This window comes from Limulus polyphemus, unplaced genomic scaffold (genome assembly GCF_000517525.1).
Source record: "Limulus polyphemus unplaced genomic scaffold, Limulus_polyphemus-2.1.2 Scaffold559, whole genome shotgun sequence".
In the NCBI taxonomy this organism is placed as follows: Eukaryota; Metazoa; Arthropoda; class Merostomata; order Xiphosura; family Limulidae; genus Limulus; species Limulus polyphemus.
The window spans coordinates 29,052-39,685 of NW_013666169.1; the positions used below are offsets into that span (position 1 = coordinate 29,052).

The window sequence follows — 10,634 nt, forward strand, 5'->3', positions numbered from 1 at the left end:
CATAAGTAAAAAATAAAAAGTAATATTAAAATGAAAATTAACTTTTAGTTGAATTATTATACTAACAGTAAGTAATGATGTTACAATATCTTAAACTTTTACCCTTCACCAGAGGTGTAACATTAAAAGTCATTGTAGAAAACAAAATAATTTATTATGAAGATCGAAAACAAAAAAGAAAGATTGCAGTTATTTCTTGATTCATTGATTGAAGTGAAGACCTGTTTTTACAGAACATGACAAACGTTTAACTTGATATAATAGATTGAAGGATCTTGTGGTACTTTTTGTGATATAATGGATTGTGACGGATCTTGTGGTACTTTTTGTAATATAATGGATTGTGAAGGATCTTGTGGTACTTTGTGTAATATAATGGATTGAGGGATCTTGTGGTACTTTTTGTGATATAATAGATTGAGGATCTTGTGGTACTTTTTGTGATATAATAGATTGAGGATCTTGTGGTACTTTGTGTAATATAATGGATTGAGGGATCTTGTGGTACTTTTGTGATATAATGGATTGAAGGATCTTGTGGTACTTTTTGTGATATAATAGATTGAGGAATTTTGTGTGATATGATGAATTGAGGGATCTGTTTTAGTTGTTTAAATGTTGTAAGGGTTAATTTCAATTTGTTTTTTTTTATTTTACTGTAAGCAGTAGTGATAGAACTTCCATAAAGTTGTTACATTTTTTCTGTAAAAATTAAAAACCTTTGTAGACTTTGTTATGAAACTGATATTTAACTGAATACCAAAGTAGGATATTTGTTTTTAGTGATGTTACATATATAGGTTAATATTTTAAAGCTGTTATTTTACCCAACTCACAGTTCTAATAAAAGTTAATAATCACTAAAGTTCTAATCCATTTTAGACAGAGACAGGAAATTTATCAGTGAACATAATTCAGTTATTTATAGGTGGCATTCAGTTAGCTACTATTAAGAAGATTAATTGGTGATTTCCACGAGAGGTTAGTTTTGATTACATATTTCTTATATCTATAAAAATATATGTTTCAAACACTCTTACTTAAGATGTAGCTTTACTAAATTATTATTTTTCTAATGTAGCTTCATGAAACTAGTTATGACACTGGTAAAGCTCTCCAGGCCTTGGTCAGAAATCCAGTACCAAGAGGCATAGATAAGAAGTGGACTGAAGAAGAACAGGTAAGATTCCAATTTCATTGTAAATTACTTGAAACAGTTAAATAGATACAGAATGTTCTGGGCCTTATCTTGATTAAATCTTGTAATGTTTAAGCTTACAATTGTAGGGGAAGTGGTATCACTGGATCCTGTTGACTCAAATCAGGCTTCAGATTCACCGTCATCAAACTTTACCAGACTCATAATAGATCAACTTATTGTTATAAAGTTCTTATTATGTTAGGAATATTAATTACACTTTGTTAAGGTGTCATGCGATAGATAACAAGTTCCAAATTTTTCCAGGAATTTGCTCTTTTTATATGAAAGCCACCTAGTGGTACTCCTCTGTAAGTGAAGGCTATGCAAATTTGTGTATGATAAATGTTTCTTAATCTTGGGTGTTATATCTTTAAAATGGAAAAAAAATTATATTCTTATGACAGACTTAAATATATACCGAATACAACTTGTTGATAAACTCTATCCACAATTAAGGTTATCTTCTTTCTCATATGCTCTGATTGTTTCCCTAAATATCATAATATAGTACTGGTTACTTTGGTACACAAAATTTCATAACTTTAACAGAGTTCCCATGTGATCTGGAAAAACCTGAAAATTTTCAGTTTATTCCCAGGTCTGAAAAAGTTGGGGAAAACTGAGACATTATGAAATGCATGATCTGATTTAATAATAGTTAATCATATCATTGAACAACTAACTTAATTAAGATGTGCTTAATTAAATGAAATAACTGAAAGGCATGAGGATAATATAGATATGAGGAGTGATGCAAAGCTATAAAGTGTCCTTAACAATGGCTGAAATGTCCTTGAAAATTATTTCTAACCAAAGGGCACATCTGTATATTTAGCATTTCATTGAATTAAGAGTAATTGTTTAAGGTCCTGTAAACACATTTAATGATATATTAAATTAATTTACTTTAAATGCCTTAGGAACAGAACTACTCAAATGGGCATAAATTCCTGAAAAATGTGGTTCACATTTTACACTTACTTCAGAATTACTTTGTGGATTACATACTAAAGTATCTTAAGAATGATCAACTATATTCGTTTTCACGTGCATTTGTGAAACTTGTATATGAATGTTTACTATTCAAGTATCTCATAACATTTTTAATGCATCTATAAGACTGAAAAAAAAGTAAGTGTTTCATCAGTGCCATCTATAAAGTGGTTTAAATTCAATAGGATGCTTTTATAGCCATAGTTCTTCATAAAACCCCAAAAATAAGTTAACCATAACAGGGATAAGCTTAGATCCCATATTAAACATCATCAGTGTGATGATAAAATCATTTGTGTTTAGGATTTTCTCTTTTATGTTGGTGTAAAGTGTGTACACAAACATATCTGGGTGTCAAACAGTTGTAAGTTTGTAGAATAAAACCAAATTGTTCTCCTTTATAAGATAAGTTAAATGCATGTACAGTTTTGAGACAGTTTAGTTTTATTCACATATAAACACTAACAACTTCTGATCTATATTTATAATTGTACTTTAACAGATGTTTATATTTCTTTTAAAATAAGCCTTCTAACATATTTTGTTTCCTTTAGTCATCTTCTCGTTGAGAAACAAATGTTATATTTTATTCCTAGTTCTTTCCTATTTAAGTTATGAAAAAGAACAGTTTTTGGACAAAATATGATCTTCATCAACAAACGTTTCATTGTTTTTAATTATATTTATATAAATAAAGTAATAATAAATTAAACAACAATTTCAATTAATGTCCCTCAAAAATAAATTTTTATATTTGGAACAGAAGAGATTTGTAAAAGGTCTTCGACAGTTTGGAAAGAATTTCTTCAAAATAAGAAAGGAACTACTACCTCAGAAGGAAACGGTAGGCAGTGCCATGTGGTATCTACTATAGATTAGATACAAACAGATATATCGTCGTACACATTACAGGGTTGAGGTACATACCCCAGGCAGTAGTAAGCAAAGTGTGGCATCTAGTAACAGGTGAGAATCTATGTCAAGTTCCTGGATGTAGCACCTGTGGATTTATCAGACTGTTGAAATGAGCATTGGTAAACCATCATCCTTATACACTAGATGGATTATGGAAACCAAGCAGGGAAGAGTGGTTTGCTTTGGACACAATAATATAATGATGGAAGTTTTTTTCAATGGAAACTACACTGCAGGGTTATTGATGCATGGTCATCACATAGAGCATGACTGGATGTAATGAGGCTCTAGAATCATTTTAACATAACCTACTCAACCCTCTGTATTCTTTATTTTTACTTCTAGTCAAATGTTGTCAGTGTAAATTAAAATTATGCAGAATAATTATAAGGCAACTTTCGAGATCAGATATGAAGCTGAGATTAAGAATTCATTGAATATTTAATATTTTGATGCCAGGAAAAGTAATTTACTTGTATCAAGTACCTCTTACACTTCACTGTATCATAGGACATTTGAAAACATATCATCCAGTGAACATATGACATTTTTAGTAGCAATAATTTTTGGTAAAAATTTAATTAAGATTTTCTAAGAAGATATGATACTATTAATTCTTGTGTTGTAAAAGATCCAGATTGACCTATATAATAATAATAATAATATAACCCCATCTCGCTACAAGTTTGCTATTCAAATATTCGTGCATTAACAAACCCTTAAAATATTTTTTGTTTTTTGGTAAGAAGACTGAAATTTAAGAACAAATTTTATAATAAAAAGAACTCATCAAAAAATAATGTGGTACAGCTGCAATTTAACATCACCACGTCACGTTTTGTTTTTCAGCTTTTATATGCAATAAACTCATTTTCTATCATTTACTAAAAATATATAAAAAACTTCTATAAATACTGTTACATTTCATTTGATTTGTTTTAATGACCATTTTATTAAATATTTAGATCAATTTCACCTTTTTAAGTTCTTGCTTCCCCCCCTAAAATATCCCCCCCAATGGAAAACCTGGCTAGGGTTTTAATGACCATTTTATTAAATATTAAGATCAATTTCACCTTTTTAATTTCTCCCCCCACCCCACCCCCCGAGTGGAAAACCTGGCTACGCCACTGCACAACATGAAAAGTAGTTTAAATCCTGTTGTAGAATTCTAAAGATAATTCACATTTTTTTAAAAATCGAAGGTTGATTTCCTACATTGCTTCCTTCTTCGATGTCCATTTATTCGGTTGGTGAGGGGGCAAAACATTCTGCCCTTGTCCCCTTTCATTGAAGGAAATCAAAGAGATTAGCAAATGTCCAGCTTGTTAGCAAGTTAGATGGTGTTGATTTCAGTGATGACCCACATTTTACGTTTTCTGTGTAATGCAAATTCCATGTAAAATAACCGGTTTTCTCATAGCATTTACCAATTTTCAAATAAGGATTGATATGTTGAAATGTGAGTTATATTGGCAATTCATTCAAGATACCAGGGGATCCAGATATCTGATCTGGGTACTTGATCCATAATATGTGTAGATTATTAGATACAATAAATGTTCAAGGGAATGAGTAGGGCTCTAAATTTTGACTTTAGTATCATCCATGATTCGAGATAAGTTGGACATGCCAATGCTTGATTGAATGTATTTCACTTGTAATGATTAGGAAGAAATAGTAAGATTATAAAGTTTCAGAATAATTTGTGTGACGTAATTTTTGATTGGAAATTTGTTTATTTTTAACGTGTTCGCTCAGATATGTGGTTTGAAAACATTATGTCTTTAGAATAATAAATTTTTGAACAAATGTATAATGATGAAATTGGTCTACTGCTACAGTGTAAAATTTTATGTACCATATTCTAATATTTTTTCACTTAATTTTTATGATGTTTTATGTTTTAAATAACATTGTGTGGTGTGCAACTTGCCAAGTCATAATTCATGGTAATAAAATCTTTCGGCAAAATAAGTAGCGAACTCGGTAACGTCTTGTAATTGTCACAACACGTGGGCATAATATTTGTAAATCCCTATTTAATGGTGCATTAATAGGACTAAGCAATATGTTAGTTTTATTTTTTTATGAAATTAACTAATGTAAGATTGAAACATTGTAAAGAGTTTGTATTTAATGCATCAAAGACTTAACGTCTCACTACAACATACTTGTGGATGTTAACTTGTAGGCAGATTTAGTAGAGTACTACTACTTGTGGAAAAAAACACCTGCTGCTGCCACCACTCGACCACACAGACGTCGCCGTCAGAATGTTCTTCGCCGCATCAAATCTTGCCCAAAACCAAACAAGTCAACTTCAAATGAGTTTAGTGAGTGGATGTTTATTTATTATATGTGATGAGTGGACGTTTATTATATGTGAGGGGTGAATGTATATTTATTATATGTAATGAGTGGATGTTTATTATTATATGTGATGAGTGGACGTTTATTATATGTGTAATGAGTGGACGTTTATTTATTATATGTGATGAGTGGACATTTATTATATGTGAGGAATGAATGTTTATTTATTATATGTAATGAGTGGACGTTTATTTATTATATGTGATGAGTGGACGTTTATTTGTTTTATGTAATCAGTGGATGTTTATTTGTTTTATGTAATCAGTGGATGTTTATTTATTATATGTGATGAGTGGATGTTTATTTGTTGTATGTAATCAGTGGACGTTTATTTGTTTTATGTAATCAGTGGATGTTTATTTATTATATGTGATGAGTGGATGTTTATTTGTTGTATGTAATCAGTGGACGTTTATTTGTTTTATGTAATCAGTGGATGTTTATTTATTATATGTGATGAGTGGATGTTTATTTGTTGTATGTAATCAGTGGACGTTTATTTGTTTTATGTGATGAGTGGATGTTTATTATATGTGATGAGTGGACGTTTATTTATTATATGTGATGAGTGGACGTTTATTTGTTTTATGTAATCAGTGGATGTTTATTTGGTTTATGTAATCAGTGGATGTTTATTTATTATATGTGATGAGTGGACGTTTATTTGTTGTATGTAATCAGTGGACGTTTATTTGTTTTATGTGATGAGTGGATGTTTATTATATGTGATGAGTGGACGTTTATTTGTTATGTGATGAGTGGACGTTTAGTTGTTATATGTGATGAGTGGACGTTTATTTGTTATGTGATGAGTGGATGTTTATTTATTATATGTGATTTACTTCTGTGTTGTTAACTTAAAGTTTTGTAGAATTTACTAACAAGCTCAAATGTAAGAAGATTGTATTTCTTCATGATTGAAAGTCAACACTATATGTATGGTGATTTATCTGGTACAGAGAATGACTTCATTATTCTTCTGACAGAAAATGTAAATTAGTAAATAACAAGTGCACTTGGTAACTTGTTAAAAATTGGAGTTTTCAAAACCAAAGTGAAAAAATGAATTTTTATTTCGTATCAAATTATTCATGTTTTATGTTTAATTACATCATGATACATGGTAAAGTGCTACACCATATAGCCTTTTCATCGTAAATTGGACTTTCAAACCAAAGTCACATAGTGCAATTCTCCAAAATCTTACATTTTAATAAATTTCAATCATATTTAATGCTGTTACATGGAACTTTAACATGTACAGTAGACGTAAACCCCAATATTTGATAGCTAGCATACATATATATATATTTATCATTGTTTGGTTTTCATATAGCTGTCTGTTCTTTTGTTTCCATCACATTTTGGAACAAGACGTTTTAGATTTAATACACTGATCGTTTTTATCGGAAGGTCACACACAAATATTTATTTTTATTTATTCATTTTACAAGGTTACTGCCATGTAGGATAAGTAACCAAACATAACACGTAAAATATTTTATACAATCATTAATCCAAATGTAGAAAAATATTTGAAAACATAATTCGAAAACTTGAATTGAAATAATCTGGAACTAAGGGTAGTCCAAATGTTTAGGTTTAATCGATTTGAAATAACAGGAGCCAAGTCTTAAAAGTACTTTGAACTTAGAGCTAATGCACTTCTTAGACAAAAATATATATTGTGGTGACGTAAAGGGTAAGGGCTTTCTCTAGAAAGAATTAACAATTTCAATTCAGGATTAAAGGTACTGATATATTTGGCAATACAGATGATTTGGTAGGGACAAGTCTAGTAAATGGTGAAAAGACCACATTCCTTGAGTTTGTTTATAACAGTTGCATGGTAAGGAAGCCTGTGTGAGCCTCACAACCCGCTTTTGTAACATGTTGTGTGTAAGCAAGTAAATGTATTGACTTTCTAATTGCAATGTAAACACTATCATAATTGAGAAATGTTTTATAGCTGTATTACTTGAAACATGGTTATTCATGATGGAAACAAGTTTTATATTCTCCATGAACATTGACAACATTACATTATATTTTTTCTTTCTTTTTTTTTAACTGCATGTTTTATTAGTTTATGAGTGAATGATGTTTCTGTCTATCAGCTAAGGTCTTCTTAACATAGACCTGAAAAATTATGTCCTCCAGACGAGTGCAGTCCAAATCAACCTACTTTGTGTGAATCTCTGATAAAATTGACAGCATGACCACTGTTGTCTTGAAAACATTATAGTAAACATTATGTAAAAGTTAGATGAATAAGGAGATGTCACTTCTTTTTTTTATTAATTTCTATTACGTAATGCGTTATGCTTCAGTTAAAACTAATTCCAATTCTGTAAAACAGACCTGAGTTCAGCTAGTGAAGAAGAGGACTCTGATGACTCGGACTCGAGGGACTTAAGTGGTTATGTTTGTCATCACTGCTGTACTAAAAGTGAGTGTGCGTCTATTTAAAATTGAAATGTTCATTTGTCCCCCCCCCTATATTTCACAAACAAATTTCGCATATTATGATGTAAACTTAACATCGTAGTTGAACTTAATATTTTTGGTAATTTTTATTAAAACTGGATATTTGTCTTTGTATTTAAGGACACATAACACATATTCTTTTAGTCTCTTGACTTACACTGTAAAAACTGATCCCCCCACATACATACCACCCCACCCCCCGAAAATATTTCTGTGGGCATCAATAAAAATGTTTATCAAATAATACTTTGTTGAGTAGCTGGAAGCAAATTGTAATTATAATGATATTTGTACATACACACATATACATTTAATTGTGACTGAAAGAAAAATGCAAGCAAGCTATTTGGTTATATTAAGACCTAGAAATGATAAAACCAACTTGTCTTCCACAAGGTTGTTTTTAGATAGTCGTGTAATAACGTATAGAATTAATAATGTATCTTACATTTATTACTTCCATACATTATTACACTATGATCTAAAAATCATCCTTCTTTGTTAAAGCTGGGATAAAACTTTTGAATCTTATTTTAATGGTTGGTCCTTTCTTTAACAGTAAAATTCTGTTTTTCTTTTCTGAAATTGAAATGTACACATTTGACTTTTATGGTAGTTTTACTTGGTTCAATTTTTAAACGTTTTACCACCATGAGAATCCCTTTATTCAGGTTATACCATTTTGATACTAACAGGTTTAAACCATTAAGGACCTAGCCAGTTGTGACAGACTTAATTTTAAACTTTGTGTTCTCCTTTTTCCAGTCTGATTTGATGAATAAAATGTTGTATAGAAGGAAATGCAGTTGTAACATTCATTGTATAGATGTATCATGACAGTTTTATGTCTTACAAGCAAGTACCAAGTGGCTAATGACATTTTGATTTATCTTGTATTTGGTGATACAGTGATATTTCTTTTAGCATTCATATGAAAACATTATAGAAAAAAATAATAATAATATACTTTGAGCAATATTATCAAGTAGTATTCAGTGATGACATTTTAAGTCATTGTTGTCTCTGGTTGTAACATTTTAGCATCCAAGGACTGGCATCATGCAGGTAGGAACAAGGCACTACTTTGTACAGAATGTAGACTATTTTTCAAAAAATATGGAGAGCTACGGCCACTTCAGGAGAACCAAGAACCTTCTCCAATCAAACTTAAATCTGTTGAAGAAGAAGAAGAAGACCTAGCATCAGTTAATGGAACACACATCATGCAGACTCGAAGGAGCAAAGAGGTAATATAATTTTCTGGTGTATGTCTTTTCCTTTTCTTGTGTACATGTGTGTATGTCTACATATATAGCTCACAAACTATTGATTAATTGTTAATAGGCGATTAAATCAGCACTATAAAACAATAATGAATTAAATATTGCATTACTGGCTATAGACAGTGAAAGATAGTAGAAGCTGAGACATTGTGGGTGTAAGCATTCAGCTTCGAACCCTTATTTGATTTTTTATGATTGCCCATGACGACTGACGAGATTGACATCGGAATTTGGATTTTGTCTGATAGATGGGATATCTCCAATGCATTTGGGTGCTGTTACCACAGACATTATCCATTATGACAATAAGTTGACAACCAGGACCGATAACGGTAATGCGATATAAAATGATAGAATTCTTACGGAATACATCTGACTGACAATATTCGTGATAACTGAACTTTCAGTCTTGTGTATCTACCCTTCTTGTACTACTTGTTGATGTTATTCTCTAGGCTTATTGTGTTCTACCAGTATTCTGACTGTTAGTTATATGATGAGAGTTAGTGTTATAGCTTTAATAGAAATATATGATGTGCTAAAAGTTACAAGATGTCTACCTAAATTATAGTCCGTCTCTGTGTTTTAATTATATTCTGTCTGAATCACTTATTTACCATAAGGGTGTACGTGGTATGTCCACTATTTCTATTACCAGGGACCATATTGGCATACATTGATAACACAGTGATGTTTGTAGGGTTTTTTCTGCACTAACACATATAATAAATCAATCAAATATAGAATGTGTGATAAATTGTCTTGGTTAGAGAAAGGTTAATTGTCATCTTAATTTTGTCTACTCTTGTCACAGTTAACCCTTTTCAGATGGGTCACAGGTGAAAGGCCATGTCATCTCGTTTGTTGACTCGCATTCAAAATTTTATTGAACTACTATTTCATAAATTTATGTCAATAACTTTGGTATCAATCTGTGGATTATAATTCAAATTTTAGTACTATATATTACTCAATTTCTTAATTTAAAAACAAATATAAAAAAACAACAGATAAACATCAATTTTTGTGTGTCATGTGGTATTTTGAACATGAGATGTTTGTGAAGTCAAAATACTAATTCTATAGTTTGTACGAATTAGAAACTCAAATTACCAACATTGACAAGCTAGAATATAAAATAAGTGCCTCTTATGTTTTCAATTTGCTAAAATATTGCTCATGTAATAAATCAAACAGTGGCACCCTGCCCACCTCTTTCCATTTTAGAACACTCCCTTTTATAACCAATCGGAAGCTACAAAATCGTCCCCTAGTGGCTTTCTCAGTCTACGTTAATGGGTCTTGGCGTACCTATTTATTTCTTTTAGTAACCTAATTAACTTTCAAACTAAGGTAGGGTAGTGTAGTTCTTTAGTCTGTCT

The 10,634-nt window shown here is 30.7% G+C and overlaps 1 protein-coding gene across 2 annotated transcripts in view; it reads left to right on the forward strand.

Annotated features, from left to right (window-relative positions):
• LOC106459096 (arginine-glutamic acid dipeptide repeats protein-like) overlaps positions 1-10,634 on the forward strand; it is a 43,899-nt gene that overhangs the window by 17,039 nt on the left and 16,226 nt on the right. For both annotated transcript variants that reach the window (XM_022385515.1, XM_013918682.2), the window contains exons 8-12: positions 1,082-1,180; positions 2,958-3,038; positions 5,304-5,445; positions 7,842-7,931; positions 9,011-9,216. In XM_022385515.1, the coding sequence (XP_022241223.1) occupies positions 1,082-1,180; positions 2,958-3,038; positions 5,304-5,445; positions 7,842-7,931; positions 9,011-9,216 (618 nt within the window). The remainder of the gene's footprint in view (positions 1-1,081; positions 1,181-2,957; positions 3,039-5,303; positions 5,446-7,841; positions 7,932-9,010; positions 9,217-10,634) is intronic.